The sequence below is a fragment of the Pomacea canaliculata genome, linkage group LG1, assembly GCF_003073045.1.
Source record: "Pomacea canaliculata isolate SZHN2017 linkage group LG1, ASM307304v1, whole genome shotgun sequence".
Taxonomy (NCBI): Eukaryota; Metazoa; Mollusca; class Gastropoda; order Architaenioglossa; family Ampullariidae; genus Pomacea; species Pomacea canaliculata.
In genome coordinates, this window is record NC_037590.1 from 39972998 (window position 1) to 39991382 (window position 18385).

The 18385-nt window shown below is 35.7% G+C and overlaps 2 protein-coding genes across 4 annotated transcripts; one reads left to right on the top strand and one right to left on the bottom strand.

Moving 5' to 3' along the window:
* Positions 1-71: 71 nt before the first annotated feature.
* On the top strand, positions 72-11604 carry LOC112563678 (serine/threonine-protein kinase 19-like). 3 transcript variants are annotated; one of them, XM_025237916.1, is made up of 8 exons: positions 72-127; positions 1559-1684; positions 3999-4144; positions 4515-4656; positions 5754-5850; positions 6468-6624; positions 7075-7163; positions 7520-11604. In XM_025237916.1, the coding sequence occupies exons 1-8, from the start codon at positions 106-108 to the stop codon at positions 7560-7562; spliced, it is 822 nt and encodes a 273-aa protein (XP_025093701.1). In that variant the 5' UTR covers positions 72-105; the 3' UTR covers positions 7563-11604. The 3 variants fall into 3 exon arrangements, with proteins under 3 accessions (XP_025093701.1, XP_025093710.1, XP_025093719.1); XM_025237925.1 differs by having other exon boundaries at positions 79-166; XM_025237934.1 differs by having other exon boundaries at positions 82-138.
* Positions 11605-16495: 4891 nt separating this feature from the next.
* LOC112563694 (mitochondrial cardiolipin hydrolase-like) lies at positions 16496-18381 on the bottom strand. Its single transcript, XM_025237946.1, has 2 exons — positions 17879-18381; positions 16496-17432 (listed from the first exon to the last, which is right to left on the bottom strand). Exons 1-2 carry the CDS (start codon positions 18315-18317, stop codon positions 17206-17208), a joined length of 666 nt encoding a protein of 221 aa, XP_025093731.1. The 5' UTR covers positions 18318-18381; the 3' UTR covers positions 16496-17205.
* Positions 18382-18385: the final 4 nt, after the last annotated feature.

Below are 18385 nucleotides of genomic sequence, written 5' to 3' on the forward strand. Positions count from 1 at the left end.
GGCGCAGATACAGAATTCCGGAAGTTGGATACCGGCAAGGTGAAGGCTGCTTGAGCACATTTTCAGCCAATCAAATTGCGACTTTTGACAATATGGAAGTCGTGTATGTGTGAAACTATTACTGAAGGTAAAAGAAAGGTACCTAATCGGTCATGAAACATTCAGTGTGAGTTCAGGGGACTCTTAGCAACATCATAACGTATTTTGCTATATAGTGTTACTATTTATGTGTAGCTGGTTGTTGTACTTTTACTTGATAGACGTATTTTTAAAAATCGGTGTCGACTTATTCTTCACTCCAATTTTTATTCCATCAAAAGTTAACACCCACTGAATAACTGGGGCTAAATAAGTTACCACCGTGTCGTCTGCAGTTGTCTGAGTTTTTTTACGAAGCAGTTTTGGCAGAAATTTTATGAGCCTGACGTACTCTCTGATTTCATTGTGTAAAATTGTACTGTTATTTTTCTTACTAGCACAAATAATTTCCTGATGTGGAAAACTTAGAACAGTAACACAAATAAAGATTGGTTTCGCTTACCAGACTGGGGAAAAAATAAGATTTTAAAAAAGTATCCATTTTGTTTCATACAATAATAATCTCACCACTTGGCTAAGTGTTTGCCAAATAAAATTTAGTACAAAGGTGGTGTCATTTTGCTTTCATACTTTGAGACACACTCTCAAAAAATCAAAATAAGCTTAATCTTTTCTTTACAACATATATGCAGATTAATTAACATGATATATTCACCTAAATTAACATGATATATTCAGCTAATGGTAATAATATTTGATAGTAAGAGGATCTGTTGTAATTTCTTACAAGATTGCTAGGATGTCATAGTTTAACAATATAATTAGAAATTTAAATGGACCATATTTTTTAATGTCAGAAAGGAAAGATGACGCAAGACTTTATGATAGAAAGTTCATTCATTATGCATATCAATATGTTTTAGTGTATTGAAAAGATTGTCAGTAAACAACAAAATTGACTGGGTTTTGGAGAAATCTGAAAGTTATTAAAATGTGTTTTTTAAAAATCTCAGAAAATTCTTAGTTCTCATATTAGGTTTGTTTAGGGAGGTATTAATGTTTACATGGGCAAGTTAGCAGAAGAAAAAGGGTGCACGTGCAGGTGCATGCATTTAAAGGGTTCATATATGTGCATGAGTGAGAGCAGGACCAAGATATAGACTTTGTATGTATGTTTATATAGAATCACACATGTAGGATTGCTTCTCTGTAATGTAAATGTGAGATTTATTTATATGTCATCTGCAAAATATAAAGCAAATTGAGTCTGAAATAGAATAAATGAAAATTTTTTTGATCAATGATAACAGAAAGATTAAGATAAAAGGGGACCTTTACTGAACTAGCTTTTCCTGGTTAACAATTTTAGGTAGATTTTAAAATTTGATGATGCTATATACATTCGTTACTTTAGTGCCTTCAAGTTAAAGATTTTTTTTTTAAATGTTAGTGCCCAAAGGATATTACATGATTATTATTAATACTTAGTGTCATCATCCCTGGCATCTGATCTTTACAGAAATGAGTCGAAAAAGAACACTGCTGCCAGATTTATATAAGGCTAAACGTCAGTATGTGCCATCATCTGCAAATAATGAAGAAAATGGAATGCCTAGTACTCGGGGAGATACAAACGGTTTGTCAGGTACGAAAAAGTAACATTTTCTTTTTAATATTTTGCACACTAATAATTGTAATGAAAGTGTTCACCTCTATCCAGTTTTATTTTTTGAAGGATGGTGATATTATCAGACACCATCTTGATTGCCAAACTTAATATGTAATAAACATTTCAGTCACATTCTTGCGCTCTTTTTAATTATCGATTACAGCTCAGTGTTTCAAGCTCACCAGAGGAATAAACATAGTTTTTTGACTCAGTTTGTTGACCCAATTTGTAGAAAGATAAGTTTAAACAAACTTTATAGCTTAAAGTCTGTATAAATCAAAGTAAACAGTACTAGGGCAGTGATTTTATGAGCAATTAAAATTGATCTTTGACTTGGTCATTAGGAGTGGGACTTGATCACTAGGGGTAGGATGGGAGTCTGCAAGGAGCTGCTAAAATGCTCTCTATTGTGAGCTTTGCTGTGTGGAGAAAGTTGGTCAGATCTTCAGGTCTCCACTTTTTGAGGTTTGTCAGCCACTCCTATTTTGGTGAACCTGGACATCAGTTTTTATCCAGGATGTCCAAATGGAATGTGTTGGTGTCTTACAGCAGTCCACATGACCAAAATAGGGAAGCTTCGTCCTTTTTTGCTGTTGCCAGAACAAGTTCATAGGGGCTTCCCAAGGAGATGACAGTGATCCCTACAAATCTGTTGGTCTTGTGTTTGGTTGCTGATGTGGATTTCTGGAAAACAGCAGCCCTCTTTGGACATGCTGGCTCCCAAGTACTTAAAAATTTTGTTTTCCAGTTTTTGATTCAAGTAGACTGCTGCCTGCTCCTAATGATGTCTGTTGTCTATGACTGCTGTTGTCACTGCTCGTCTCCATTCCATGTGTTCCTGCTGTGTCTTATTATTGTAATGCTGTAATGCCTGACAGAGAACTGGTGGAAATTAGCCATTATTAGACAGTCATTATAGCTAATGTCAACTCTGGATATTCTCTTTCAAAAAACAAAAGCCATATCATGTATCTTTTGTAGCCTAGTACATTGTATGGCCTTTGCCTTTCATTGTTTCTCACAGCCTGTCTGTTAGATTTCTTTGAATTCTCAGTGTCTCAGATAAGGCTTCTTATGTGTGAATTCTCATCTTGCAATCTTATGTAATTTAGGGACATTCGGCAAGTGTTGTTCACACTTGGCCAGCATGATTGTGAAGTTAGCTTCAATATCACATTTATCACTTTCATCCTGAAAACTTGTCTTTTATATCCATAGTCATTGTTAATCCAGGTCTCAACCATTCCAGCATGTTAGTTCATTGCTGTACCAAGCAGGGTTAGATATCTGCATTGCTATGCAAGTCATTTCAAATAGCTTCTGACCATATTATACAATTGTTATGTATTCAGTGTATTGTCATCTACCAGAGGATGTCTCAGGCAGATTGAGCTGCTATACATTTCTTGATCGTGATATATGCAAACAATATAAACTAAACAATATAACTAATGATATGCTGGACTGTGGTTCTCGATCATGACATTTTGTTTCACTTCTATGGCTTTAGCTGATGAGTTGAGTAATACTCCTTTCTTTTATGGCGCCATTTTTATCTCAATCCAGTTTCTTGTTTGTACATGTCAACAATGAGATGAAACGTGCAGTGTGGCAAAACGTCTTGATGACTCGAGGCAGCAAAACTGTTTACTTGTTTGACCTGGGGAGGTGTATCCTCAGCATTCTTAATTTGTTCTCTCTAATGGCTTCTTCGATGACAAACTATTGCAATCTTAGCACTAAATCTTCAACAGTGAAGCGTGTTGCTAGGCTGCACAAACAAGTCTGGTCCTCCATTTCCTTCTGTCTCCAGGATTTCCTTTTCCCTAATTTATGCATTTATTTTAATTTCATAAATTTGTTGGATAACAGAGTGCTATATTCGTTCAGTACTATATTCAGTACTATATTCATTCAGTCATTAATCAGATAGCACTACACTTCCCCCTCCCCCTTGCCCCCATTCCACATGTTATTCCTTTTTCTTTCCTGTCATCTTGGTTGGTTTCTTCAATTTCTCGTTATCTTGATTGCTTTTTTAATTGTTATAATTAAAATCATTAGTAATGCATCATGAGCTTGCTCATAGGGCTGGGATGTGGCACTATATAAATAATCTTTATTATTATTAAAAGTTTTGAACCTTTTATTATCATTTTTATGTAGGGGTTCACTCCTGACAAAAAGTAACTTTTTATCTTTAACTCATACCTTACAGTCTTCATATCTATAGCTCACTTGCATTGATATACCTGTAGTGAATTAGTTGCAATTTTATGTCTTATTATAGAAGTACCATCTGACACTAAAGCTGCCTTACTGCTGTTGCGAGGATTGTTTCCTCTGGAGAAATTTGAGGAAAGGTTACCACCTATTATTTTGAAACACCAGTTATACAGTCTGGTCAAAAATCGCACACTTGTTGATAAACAGCTGGTGAGTATTGCTCTGTGCACAGACATATTTCAAAGCAATAAACTGCTGGAAACTTCTTTCTTGGTAATTTAAAAGCAGAAAACATATATTTTGATATGTATGTCTATATCAAGAAAATGTTACATTCATAATAATTGGTCTTTAACTTTATAGCATGAAAACAGTGCAGCATTATCTACTTGATTTTTTTTTCTTAATTTTAATTAAGTGCTTATTTGTTATATTACATTACAATACTTTCATGATGAGTTTGGTGTGGGTCTGCCAGTGTGTGTGGACATGTGCATCATACTTGAATATTTACTTTTCTGGCAACTTTCCAGAACGTCATGGTAAACCTTGTTTTAAAGTATATTTTTCTTGGTGTCAGAATGACTTGGTCACTGCTGGGGAAGTGAAAGTATTTAAGCTAGGAGTGGATTCCAACAGTCAGTGTTTGGTATTCTCTGCTGACTACACACACCATGTTTTACGTGTTATGTCAGAAACAAAAGTTGATCAGACTCTTATCGGTGAGTTTTGAGTAAGTGTGAGAGAACGAGAGCAAGTAGATGTTTTCACTCACCATTTTCAATATGAAGCTCAAACTAAGATTTCCTTTCTGGCTGGTGGTTGCTTTTTACTGAAGAAGTAACATGCATGTCGTTGAACCGTACAGTGGAACCTCGGTTAACGAACGCCTCGGATAGCGAATATTTCGGATAACGAACAAAAATTTCGTTAAAAGTTTGTCTCGGATAGCGAACAAAATTTCGGATAACGAACAGCCACGTGAACCACACGTGACCGACCAGCATGTCAACATTCGCGCTCGAGACAGTTACGATCGGTCGTTCCTTACCTGTGAGCATCCTTCTTATTTAGTGATTTTTGTGCTTTATTTTAATAAGATAATCCTCAATCATGGCTCCAAAGAAGATTAAGAGCAATTAATAGTAGTGAGGTAATGACAAGGAAGCGGCCAACAAATGAATTGAAAAAGGAAATGATTTCAAAGTATGAATTAAGGAGGCATGCGACTGTCGGATGTGTGATGTCGTATTACCGAAGAGTTTTACAAAAAAAAGGCAGAAGGAACATACACTGGACAAGTTTTTTCCTTTAACCTCAAAGCTACAGAAAAAGGAAGTCAACCCCGATTTTATAATGTCACGTGTGCTCATAGAGGGGGAATCCAAGCAGTAATTAAACCCTTTCCTCCCCACACCTGCTTCCAACCACGCCGTCAAAACAAGTTTTCTGATGTTTAAATGCGTTCGTTAATGTTTTTATTGCATTATAACTGTTGTCATTAAAACAAATACCTATATAGCCTGTAACTTTCAAATATTAGCGAGTCAACAGGGGCTTGGAACCAATTAAATCTATTTCCTTTATTTCTTATGGAAAAAATTGTTTCGGATAACGAACATTTCGGATAACGAACAGCTTTCCAGAACGGATTAAGTTCGTTAACCGAGGTTCCACTGTATTTATTTTCAGACAAGGCTAGAGTTGTTTGTAAAAGATTATAAGTCATTCTTTCTTCTTATTAATCCTAATCACTCCCAGTGGAGCATAGGGCCGAAGTCATTCTTTGCTCGTTTATTTTAACTTTTGTTTTACACAGAGAAAGTCAGAGTAAATATTCTTGATGCTCATACAGACATCAGCCTCGAAAAAGATTCTCTGACAAGAGAATATGGGTTTACAGATGCAGAAATTACGTAAGTACCTGTAGTTTTAAAGATTTAGAGGGCCTGCTATTTGTACAACAATTATATAAAAAAACATTTAGCTATATATTAACTTTGTTTTTGTAAACCCAAGTTTTAAGTAGTGTAATAAGACAGTCAAACATTTTGTATTTTGCAAAAGACTTTATGGTTTTTTTCTTTCTTAACAGTATTTTTATGGTGTAGTGATTACAAGCTACATAAATCACTAATTTTTATTAGTATTTAATAGATAATAAAATGTCCACATTACTGATGTTTGGTGAGTAGGAAAGAGGTGGAGAGAGGGAAGAGAGTTCTGTAGTATTTTCACATATTTGGTTGTTATTTTTGCTGTTGTTGTTTTCACACATTTGCTTGTTATTTTTCTTAAGGGAAGAAATTTTAGATTGATATTGATATGAGATATAAGAACAGTTCGAAAACCAGCGTTAATAGTCATTTAATATGTTTCATCATAAAAATGTTTGTTGTTCATGAGTCTTTACAGAACTTTTGTAGGCAGAATTGAGCTGACACTGGTATTTGTCATTGCAGTTGCCAGGCATCTGCTTGGAGTTTTCTGGTGATAAAGAGTTGACACTGTCTTCACTTTTTTTTTATTGCAGTCAGCTGGTTCAGGTGTCCCTGTTAACTGTTAGAGATGTGGGCAGCTGGTGGTTATCTATTCCTAATACAGGCATTTTCATGAAAAGTTATATTAGAGGCAGGAAGTCTCTTCTAACAATGATCAAAAAATGCAAATACAGGGAAATCTTGAAAACAGTGAGTGCACCATTCAGCTTTATAAATTTAAGGGAGAAAGGGGATCTGGAAAGAACAGGGAAGAAAGGGAAAATGAACAAATGCATAAATGAATGAAAAAGAAAAACAAAACTGGAAGTAGGTCTTACTTTGCATGATACATGTATTAGGAAAGATGTGAAGCCTGTTACTGCAATCAGAATAATTGATACGCTTTTTCTGTTTCTAAAATTTTATGCTTAACAGCTTAAATGTGTCACTTTAAGTGAGATTCATACAAATTGAGAAAACTATCCTTGCATTGGTTTAGATGCCTTTGCATTTCTGATGTGTTGGATGCATCAGCATGCATATTATCCCTTTTCTGAATTGAAAGAAAATCAAGCATTTGCGAAGAAGATTTGCTGTTGATCTTGAAACTGATGGCTCATAGCCTCTTTTTATTATATAAGACATAACTATGTCTTTCAGGAACTGGAACAGCGGCGCTGGCCTAAACTTGCCAGGTTAGGAATCTCATATCACATACACGATATCATTGGAGCAGATTTAGTGGACTGGTAAGTGCTGCATGTCTCAAAAATAGCATTAAAACACAGCTTGTGAAGACTGATTGGTCATTAATTATTCAATACATGTACGCTTTGACTAATCTTAGAGATTGGTATGTGCTGCTCCTCCTTAAACATTGTTGTGTCATTAGATTTCTCATCATTGTAGACAAAGTAGATATTACCAAATGGTTTTCAGGACCAAAAGATTAAAAAAAGCACTTAAGGTTATTGTAAAAATATATTAAATGATTGGAGCAGAAAGTTTTTAAGGTACCAAGAGTTCAAGAAACCATTTATATCCATCATTTACTGCAAAGACATTTTAAACTGCACAAATGTTCTTGTGTCTGTTTTGTCAATAGCATAATGACAACGTCAGGGGAGCTCCTTCGACTGCGAGAGTGAATCTCAGTTTCCTGAAAAACAGCTGCTAATACCCATGTTCTATAAGTTTTTCCCTCAGAGTCATGTTTCTAATGTTAATTTTAATGTGAAATCAGTGTTAAGTTTTGCTTATCCATTATTTTTTATTGGGTGTTCCACTGATGTGACAAAAGCAGTTGAAGAAACTGTTTATTGCCTTAAGAATTACCAATAATTCTGTCTCAGAGATAATTTTTGAAAAATAAATATGTTGTCTCTTGCAGGTTTTACTAAATCTCTTTTTCCCTCTTCGCCCTTTTGAGTGGCGTAAAAGCTCCTACTATGCCTTAACCAATAAGCACGTTGTGATGTTGCTTCCAAGTACACTATCTTTCTAGCAACAGTGCTGAAATTTTATCCAAAAAGCATGATGGCACAATTTACTAGTTATTAAATATGCTTTGGATATTTTGATCAGCATCATTTATGGGTCATCTGCTCTGGTGCCATTAAATCCAGTCTCTGTGTGTGTGTGGTTTGTGTGTGTGCATGCACATCAAAACGTGCATTTGTGTGACAAGATGCATGTTTGTCCATGCCTGAAAGTTTAAAGATACTTGCATTTATTACTTAGAACTTAGAGACTGCAACAGCAAAGAAGGTGACTCTTCAAAGAGTGTTGTCTGAAGGGTAAACTGTGATACCTATCTTTAGGTGGCATATACATCTGTTTCTTCTCTTTGCTGTCAATAAAATAGTCTTAGAGATTTGTTTCTTTGCCAAACAAAAAAAATGTTGTGATAAAGCAAATACATTTTTTTTCTGTCCACAAACTCTTGAAGCCTGGAACAAGAAGAGCTAGATTATATTAAGCATCTGATGAGAAACTGTCAGTCTTCTACCTATTCAGCCCATCTAGTGGAAAATAGGACCTAATCAGGAAAAATCAGATTTAGTCTTACAAAATGCTTTCATTAAATATATTTAGTGTTAGTAGAAAATATACAAAATAGATTGAAAGCATGCAGCATTTTAGGGGAATACACTGCATAATTTTAATATTCATAAATGTAGCATGTGATAAACTACACGAGTCATGAAATTCAAATGCATGTAAGAATAATTTATAAAAACATTCAGAAATAAAAAATAATGGTTTCACCCCAATTCCAATTAATCACAAATTCTCAAGTACTTCAGGAAGTTGAATACAGTCTGTATTCTTTGGGGGTAAAAAAATAACAAACTGGGAACATTATTCTGTGCAAAGAGTGTTGTACAAAATTTTCATTAGCTGGTATGTTATATTTTAATTTTTTTTTAATCCAACTGGGCATTGCAGTGTTTCAGCTTGCATAAAGGCTAGCTGAATTCTTTGGTGAATGGTATTCAGGGAATAAACAGGTGTCTTCTATTTAATTTCATAAACTAGAGTTTTCTTGATGTTCTGTTTGTCAAAGTTTTTTTGCATACAAAATTAGCTAGCTTGTTTGAATCTAGACATTCTATTTTCTCCCATTTAAGCTTGAGATATATCCATTTAGCTTACATAAAGTAACATGCCACACAAATTGGGCACCGAGAGAATGAGACAGGGAGAATGTACATATGTGAATATGTCTCCTGTACATGGAAGCATGAAATGAAACTTGAATATTTGTATATGCACTTAAGATTTTTTTCCTCTTTCCTTCAGCAAGTTATTTATTGATCACTGTATTTTTAATGTTTTGTATGAATACGCATGCAGAAGAAATTAATGTTTAAGAGTACAACCTTAAACCTTTTTTCACATAGTGACTGTTTCCTATCTCAGGTGATATTGTGATGATATTGCTGGATGCCTGATTATTTTCCTGTTAATCTACCTGGGTCCAAAGACCACGTGGGTTTTGACCCTAGTGTTTTCATCTTTGTAAGCATTGTGCAAGAGCTAGAAAGAGTGTTCAAAGGCAGTGAAAGCTGAGCATGAACTGTTGGTTACATTTATTTCATACAAAATCTAATTTCATAGATTTTTAGAGTTTTTACCATAAAAAAGAGATTTGTGAACATTTTTCCCCATAGGAAAGGTGTAGTTTGTTAAATTTTGTGCTTGTAAATTTTCTAGTATCCTATTTTGCAGGGATTTCCAAAAGGTCTGATGCAATGCTAATTCTCACTGCAAATATTTTTGCAACAGTAAGATGTAATGCTGACAAATGTGGTAAAGTTAATTATATACATTTGGGATCCAATCTATGATCCTTTGTGACCTAATTTGATAGTTCACATTTTCCCTTTCCTTTTGAGTATGAAGACTTTGTGTTCAGTGCTTTTCTTTTATCATTTTTCTGTGCATAATTGCATTTTAAAATTGAATAAAGCTGATTTTAAAAAATCTGGACCATAGTGCTACAATGAAAAATGTATACCTAAACTGCTAAATGAAAATTTTACTAAATGCCTTTAAAACATCTTGGCATCTTGTCCTAAAACCACTATAAATGATTGTGAAGAAATATTTGCAACATGCAGGTTTTCAGCTGTTTAGGCGTTTATCAGCTATTAGCAAAGGTAAAAACTGAGGTCATAAACACCACAATCTTCTTCAGCACAAAGGTGATACTACTGTTCTGTTTTCAGCATGTGTTATGGTGATAACTTCAGCAGGCCTTCATTTTAAGATTACTTTTGGTACTATATGATATACAGTGTAATTTTACAGTTGGGAAGAAATAACAATTGTACAAGCTATGTCTAGATGCATCTCCCAACCTTATCCTGCAAGATGTATATGCCTTTACACTGTGCAACTTGCTACGTGTTGATGGCTATGTTTATCTGATTGTGATTCCGTTATTTCTCCTGTTGTCTGAAAGGTTTAAGATATTTGTAAATGATACGCATTTTAAAAAAGATGAATTTGATGGGCATTTTTTTCTTCGGTTGGAATGTAGTGTGTTATTGATATTTGAGTCAGTGTATGTGTGCATGCACGCAGATGTGTGAACATCCCAGGTTTATGCTTTGTCTTAATTGCCTGAAGAGCTGTCTGCAGAACACCCACTCCTGTCATCACTTGCTAGTCTTTGTAGCAAACATGAGGTGCTACACTGCAAGCACTTTTCTCCTTCTACAAAGGTTTCGCATGCGTGGTGCAGTGGAAGGTTTCTGAGTCACAAACCACTAATTCACATATATTGTGTAGAGATAGGATTCAGCCTTTTCGTGTAATACTGTGGTGCAAAGTTAACCCCTGAAATAAGGCAGTTACCTATCAAGTAAACGTTTCTTATGCTGCTGGCCAGTGCACACAAATTAGGCACTGCAGCAGCATTTAGCTGAAGAAAATTTGGTTGGAAAAATATATTTATTGCCTAGTTAGAAAGTTTGAAAAGAGAGACTTTGAAGGAGGAGATTTTAACATGTTTACAGAACTTTTGTTAGCCAAAGAAAGATCATCTGGAAGGTGAAACTGTGGACAGAAAGGATTATTGACAAGCAATCCCTGGCATCAAAGGGTGATGATGAGAGTTGCAGACATAACCAAGTTTCTGTCTAGCATCCAGTCTTTGGTTGTGGTCATATATAAAAAAAACATTTGTTAAGAGCGGTAATTTAGATACCTCAGAGGCAACAACATATATCCATAGCTGCACCTCTTTCTCATCTATACAGAGAAAGTTCTTGTGGATACCTATTACACTGTAGGCCCTTGGCAGGTAACATTTATTAAAAAGCTTTCTCAAATGCTGGTCTAACCTGAAGCTCGCTCCTCAACTGTCATTACAGTGTGTTCAGAATGGAGTGTTATACTTGAGAACAAATACAAAAAGGTATGAAACTAGTATTTTCCTTAATCTTGATCAGATAAGATTTGGTTTCCATCACCAAAAATATAGTTTGCATTGGTTCTGGAGATTTGCACCAAAGGTTACATCTTTTTCTACTTTAAAAATGATTTATCTCCAAAGCATGATTGTACTATGGGTATTACAATAATAATTACAAGGGAATGAATGTCATAGTCAGAAGTGTGAGGCTGTAATGATGAAATGTATTTTCATAATTACAACTTCAGGGAAATAAACTGAAAAAAACATTATTTGTGTGTTCCTCGGTTTTTACCACATATAGACTGAATTATGTACAAGTGATGAAGCACCATTAGTATTGTGGCAAACCCTCCACGACCATCACACTTCCATTTCCAATGGTGGAGGGCCAATCTGCAACCTATACAGACAGCATAGATCTGTTAGCAAGCACTGACAAAGAATTGCAAGACTGTACCAACAAACTGACAGAGTTCGAATGCATATGGAACGGAGACCAGCACTGAAAAGAAAAGTAATGATCAATGGCAAAGCAGCAATCTACAAGACTACAAGAACAGGGTACAGCTCAAAGAGATAAGCAGCAAGTTCCTGGGAGCCACCTTCTCCAAAGATGGAAGCTCTATGTCAGATAACAACAGCAGTGATGGGCGGGCACTGTCAGCTGCCATGTCTATCCATGTACTCTCCCAGTAATAGCTACCACAGGGTTCCCAGGGATCAGGGATGGTGCCAAAAAAGGACCTTAAAAGGACCTTTCATGCATTCGAAAGGACCTAAGTGACAGTCATCAATGCTTAAGTTTTTCTCTTGTGTGGTCGGAAAGATGTATTATTTATGAATCTGTGGTCTTCTCTATGTTCTCAAATACATGTATTTCTAGTAATAAATAATCAAAGAGTTAATTTTGATGCCTGTCTGCCATATTTAGATTAGATAACTTAAAAAGTGTCCTTAGCGCGCTGATAACATACACCGTTAATGTTCCAAGTTTTCTAGAAATCTAAGTAATAATAATTGCAAAACCTGAAAGCCATTCTTTGGTGTAATACAAAAGTCAGTTCACGTGTCTCTCTCTCGCACACACACTCTAATGGGAAGAGAGAGATAGAAATAGAGCTATGCACAGTAGTACTAGAAGATCAAAGTTCAAGAAAGAGTAAGTTTCTAAAGAACTTTTGAAAAAAAGAGCGTTTTTTGCGAATACGGAAGGGCAACTAGTGTTGTACAGATGTGTAGACCAAACATTTTCTTGTGACTACAAGGAATGCCAAGGATTGGAGGATCAGATGAGGAATGAAAAGAGTGTGATCCTAATGCTAAACCAAAGATGGAATGAGTCGAAACTGTCAAGCATTACAGCCCATTTATTTTTAACCTTGAGATATTATTTAAGCATTCTTATTACACATACATGTAACACATGCAAACATATACATAAACAGCATGATATACTAATACACATAAGATTAAGATTACAAAATGACAAAGCAATCCATCTACTATAAGCAAAAGTTTCATTGATGAAATTCAATTCTTTGTCACCCCTACAGCTTTTACCAATACTAAACAATACAATTTCTTTACACAACCTAATTTCCTCTAAATAGTTCTGGTTTTTTAACATGTTCCATAGCATACATGTACAGAATTGTGCAGGCTTATTTAAACTGAAATAAACATTAATTCTGAATGTCACAATTCAACACCTTTTAATTTCTTCCTGTAATCTATCAATGTCTGACTGAATCTTTGTTATCTCCTTCTTCTTGTCTTTGGCTAACAAACGCATGTTGTTAGATCTTTCAATAAGTGAAAAACTTTTTTGCTCTTCAGCCTGGAAACTATGTCTGTCAGCCAGTTCCAGCAGGTGTCGTTCTTCGGCACTGGTGGTCTTTAGCCTTTTTGTGAGTATTACCAGCTCATCTCCTAATCTCTTTCTGTGGACCTGCTTTTCTTCTGTTTCCTTCTGCTCAGAGAGGTAACGTTCATACCTGCCATAGGCACTAGAAGCGGATATCATCAGTGGTTTGGAGATCTCAACATTTTCCACCCCTCCCACACTGTGAATATGATCAAGAATTACTCTGCGTGCTTTTAGTGCAGTCTGACTAAGATTGTCAGCTACTGTTTCTTTGTTGAATGAAAATCCTCTTTCCACTGTAGCTTGACCATGAGAGAGTAGGAGTAACTGTCTGACAACAGACCACAACACCTGAAACTCTGCTTTTCCAGCAAGGGCATCATAAAACCAACTATCCAGTCTTTGTGTCATAGGGTCAAAAGCCTTACTACCACACTCACCTGCAGAACTGTCAAGAAAATTACGGAACTCTGACAATACCTTGTCACAAGTCACATCATCAAACCTTTTCACACCTTGGCAATACAACAAAACCTTTTTCATTTTTTGTATTGATTTGTCTTTTTCCCCCATGGTCTTTGGGTTTAAGAAAGTTATGTTTCTCACTAGGGTGTACTTCAGTGGAGATTTATCCTGCAATTTTAGAACAACTGCTTTCAAAAAATCTCTGCATTCAGCTCTGAAGGCCATGAAGAGTTCCATCGTTTACTGATGACTGTTTCTTAGCTACAGCCAGTAGTCTATCAACCCTGAAGCCAAGTTCGATCATGCTCAGATTGACATGGTTAGAACTGTTGCATATATCAACCTGCACAAGTTGGAGGGCAGTTTCACATTTATTAAGTACATTTGACTTGATAAATTTGTGCATCAGATTTTTCATAATGTCATGTAAGTCTAAACAAAGGAAAGGAAGAAGAGGCTGATCAGCTTGGTATTTTCTCAAAAAAGGTTCAAGTATACTGGCAATTAAACTAAAGAAAGCCAGACGACATGAAAGCAAAGGGTAGATAAGACTCCAGCTTTTACAATATCAAAAGATTTGTTCTTTGGCAATGTTATTTTTTCTCCATTGCAGCTTTGACAAATTTTTCCAAGTATGGAAGCATAACAATTGCTTTTTCAGCAACAGAATTGTTTTCAAGCCATCGGTGAGCACAGAACTTGGCTGGAAAAGATGTGGAACCAGTTACTTTTATATAATCTTCTCTTCTGGCTGGGCTGTCTCTGAACAAGATATAAGCAGATGTAAGAAATGACTCAAGCTCCCATTGAGAAGCCTCGCACCACGCCTAAATGCATTGTGCATAACATGGAGTCCACAGCTGCCCACATTTAACAAACCAACATTGTGATTGGTAATCATGTCGTTATTAATTTTCTCAAGAAGGTTTAGGTTTACAGAAGGTCCATCCATAGAAATTTGAAGTAAATTAGCTTGCTTGAAGTTTGATTCGCTAATTACCTTACTGAACTTTTGTTGAAGGTCTATGGCCGCGGAATGACCCAAAAATTCCGAGGTCAGGTAATGAGTCCTTACAGCATTGTCACTCCAGTAACGAACATGGAAATCCAGCTGTTTAGTTTGAGTCTTATGGTTAGAAGATTCATCAAACAAAAGATTATACTCAGGCGACGAATTTACACAGTCCAGAAGCAATTTCGAAAAGTGAGGAGCAAGCCCAAATGAAGTTAGATAACTGGCTTTTGTTTGACCGCACTTAAATTCTGCAGCTACTTGGCTGTCTGGGAACATAAGTCGAAACAGTTCAGCAGACTTTTCAGCAGATCTGAAACTGTAGTGTGATTCCACAATCTTGAGAGTCCACAGGATCTCTGCCTTCAATCGTTCATTGCTCATCACGAAACCTATTCAAAGAAAACATTTAAGTTACCATTATGTCTGTAAACATTATGTTCTGTCTGAATAAAAGACAGGTTTCAAAAAGCAATAATTAATGACATGATAATATAAATAATACTAAACTAAGTTAAAGTATAAAGATGGCAGCATAGTTGAAAATGAAAGTTATTTTCAGCTAACTGATTTAGCTTTAATGTTAAATTGTTTGATTTTAAAAATCCAAAAAATAATGTATTTGCTGGTAAAATAGGATAATAAGCATACATTATTAATTATACTTTCTTTTTAATCTTTCTGATCAGATGCCAAAAATTCAGATCAATTTTCTGCAGCAAAGCTGTAGTAAGATTCGTGATTGTATAAAACTCTATTTGTAGTTCGAATCATGAGAAAATGAAAATCTCAACTTTTTAATTTAAATAATTCTTTGCTATTTACTGATCTTTAAGCTATTGGCTTCACCGTAAATTAGACGATAGGCTTAATAAAGAGTGGAAAAAAACCGCAAAATGTTATGCACGCTTTAATTTAATGTGTTTTTCTAAGTACCCACATCGTTAACTAAATGAATCGCTAAAGATAAATAATTGTCAACTTACTGGACACACTTGCAGAGCTGGTCGGTGCCGTCTGATTTTGAGCGGGCTGTGGATGTTCTCGATGACGAAAGTAATCAGTTACACAAAAGCGCGCATCTTTCAGAAATACTTTTATTTGCCTTTGGTGTCTTTCGGTAACCATGTGCTGTTTCAGAACACTTTCGCCCATTGATGAAAGATTCAGAGATATTTTGCAGGCAGCACATCGTGCCAAATGTTTATTGCTCGAGTCTTTTATTAACCAATCTTTATACTTGTCTTCCTTTAGCCACTTCTCCTGAAAAGAGCACTTCCCCGGCATCTTTCAAATTGTTAAGCAGACAAAGAAATGTGGTCGACACGACGAGAGTGAACTCGCGAAAGGCCGAAACGGACGTTCCCGCCGCGAGCGAGACTGGGTAGTCATGTGATTAAAATAGCAATGCAGCGAAAAATCGTCGGTATTTTGCGCCAAAGTCTACTCCGGAAATAAATTTGTTGTAATATTTTATCGATAAAAGGACTTAAAAGGGTCACAGAGAAAATGTAAGGACCTGTGTGAGAATTTGAAAGGACCGCATGGCAAATAAAAGGACTTAAAAGGCCTTTTGGCGAAAATTCAATATAAAAGGACTTAAAAGGACCTTGCAAGGACCTGGGAACCCTGTACCAGTCAAGGGACAACTGACTGACAGAAGAAAGCAGTCAAAATTTTGCATTCCTCTGCTTTGTTGAAATGACTTAATCTCAGTGGTATCACACCACAGCATTTAGTGTAAGAGTCTGACAATCTAAAATGCACAGCAAAGAATATTAATCAACCATCAAACAAGACAACATATTCAGAAAGGTTTCAGTTACAAAAATTTATGCTGCAAGATTTGAATGCTGTACTATAATTATTGTTTACTTCTATTTATTAAGTTGTTGTACCATAACATAAAAAGATGATGTTACAAATCATATAGCACACTTTTTCATGTCATGATCTATGGAAGCTTGATGTTTAAGGTACTTTTGCCAGTATCAACAACAGGTGATACACTTCAAATATCACTCAGTCAATTGTTTTAAACAAACCTATACTTCCATATCTCCTCGCAAACATCAGTAGGACTTCAGTGGCATCAATTCTTTCAAGTGCAAGTGAAACATAATAAGAGACTGGCTGCATCTGATTAATCACACTTTGATATTATTGTTGTTTTTCAGTAGTGGACTTTTTTCCTGTCCTTTTTTCTCCTTTAATAAAATAAAGTCCATTTTCTTTCCTTGAGAAAAATCTGTTCCACAATAATAAAAAAGCTAATCCCAAGACAGCACACACACATACACATGCAAAAGACAAATTCAACAAACGACAAAATTGGTTTCCACAATGATGTAAAAAAGTGAACTTTTTGGATGCAACTGTTGACTTCCAAAAGACAATGGTTTATGAAAATGACGATGGAATTGCTCAAAGCCAGCTGATGCTTGCTGTCACAAAGAATCTGCCTGCAATTGTCCAAAACTAAGCAGTTTCTTCACTTAATCCAAAGATGTGGAAAGAAGCTAACTTTTACGTTCTATGCTGGTTTTTAGGATCAAATTGCTCCCAGAGTTTTTCGAATTCTTCTAAAAATGATTTAGTGATCTTGCTGTTGTTAGTTACAAAGACATTTTCTTGGTTTCCAGTGATGGCTTGACGAGTCCAATTGAAGGAGCCATTGATAAGCAGCTGGCAGTCTACTACCACAAATTTATGATGCATGTTGTAGGAAGAATTGTCAGTTCGGACCATGATTCCTGAATAATAAATAAGAAAATAACTTTTTTAATGCCCATTTGTTAATTGATGAAATTTTCTAATATATAATTGTTTTTTTTTTAAATGCTTAACAATTATTGATGAATTAAAATTTCTTTCGATTAATGTAGGATATGTGCATTAAAGTGTTTTGTAATACTAGATAAATTCAAGTCCTTCTGTTGATACCATCTATCAAACTGTATGCTTACACATGCTAACGCTCAAAAGAAATTAGGACTACAAGTATAAATCATAATGCATGCACACAATCGCGAGCTTCATACTGTTCAATGCGTGTGTGTAAAACGTGTCTTTTCAAGCGTCATCATATGTCCATGTCTGGAAATATCCGAAAAATTGAAATGTGTGCTGAGAATCTACCAAATTTAAGAACATATATAATTTCACGATACACCGCGATCGAATGAAAATCTACACAGACCTTCCTTTCTGAAACGCCAGATTTGTGAGCCGCTGATGTTGACCTGCTCGTCATCGGTGATGATACGGACGACGACTCCACGGCGATGCATGGTAACAATAATGTCAGCAAGATCCGCACAAGTCAAGACGAACACACACACATCCATGGTGCGTCGGCAACTGCTAAGGTGGCGATATAGCTCGCTCAAAGAAGTCTTTTCATGAGAATATTTACATTTATCCTTAAAGCATGGAGTCTCGCCTAGGAAGTGCGTTTTACATGCTATGGTCTTATCTGGGAAGAAGAAAACCTCCATGATTTCGTCCCGTTTTTTCTCTCTTTCATTGTGTGAAGACTTGCATTGTTTACTAACCCAGTGCAAATATAATTTGTATATAATTTCGGACAGAAACAAAACAGCTATTGTAGCAGCTGAACCCTTTATAAGCGGGCCCATTCCAGGCACATGTGTAGCTTACAGAATCTATGGGTAGCGTGGTGTATCCCAGGACCACACAGGAAGTG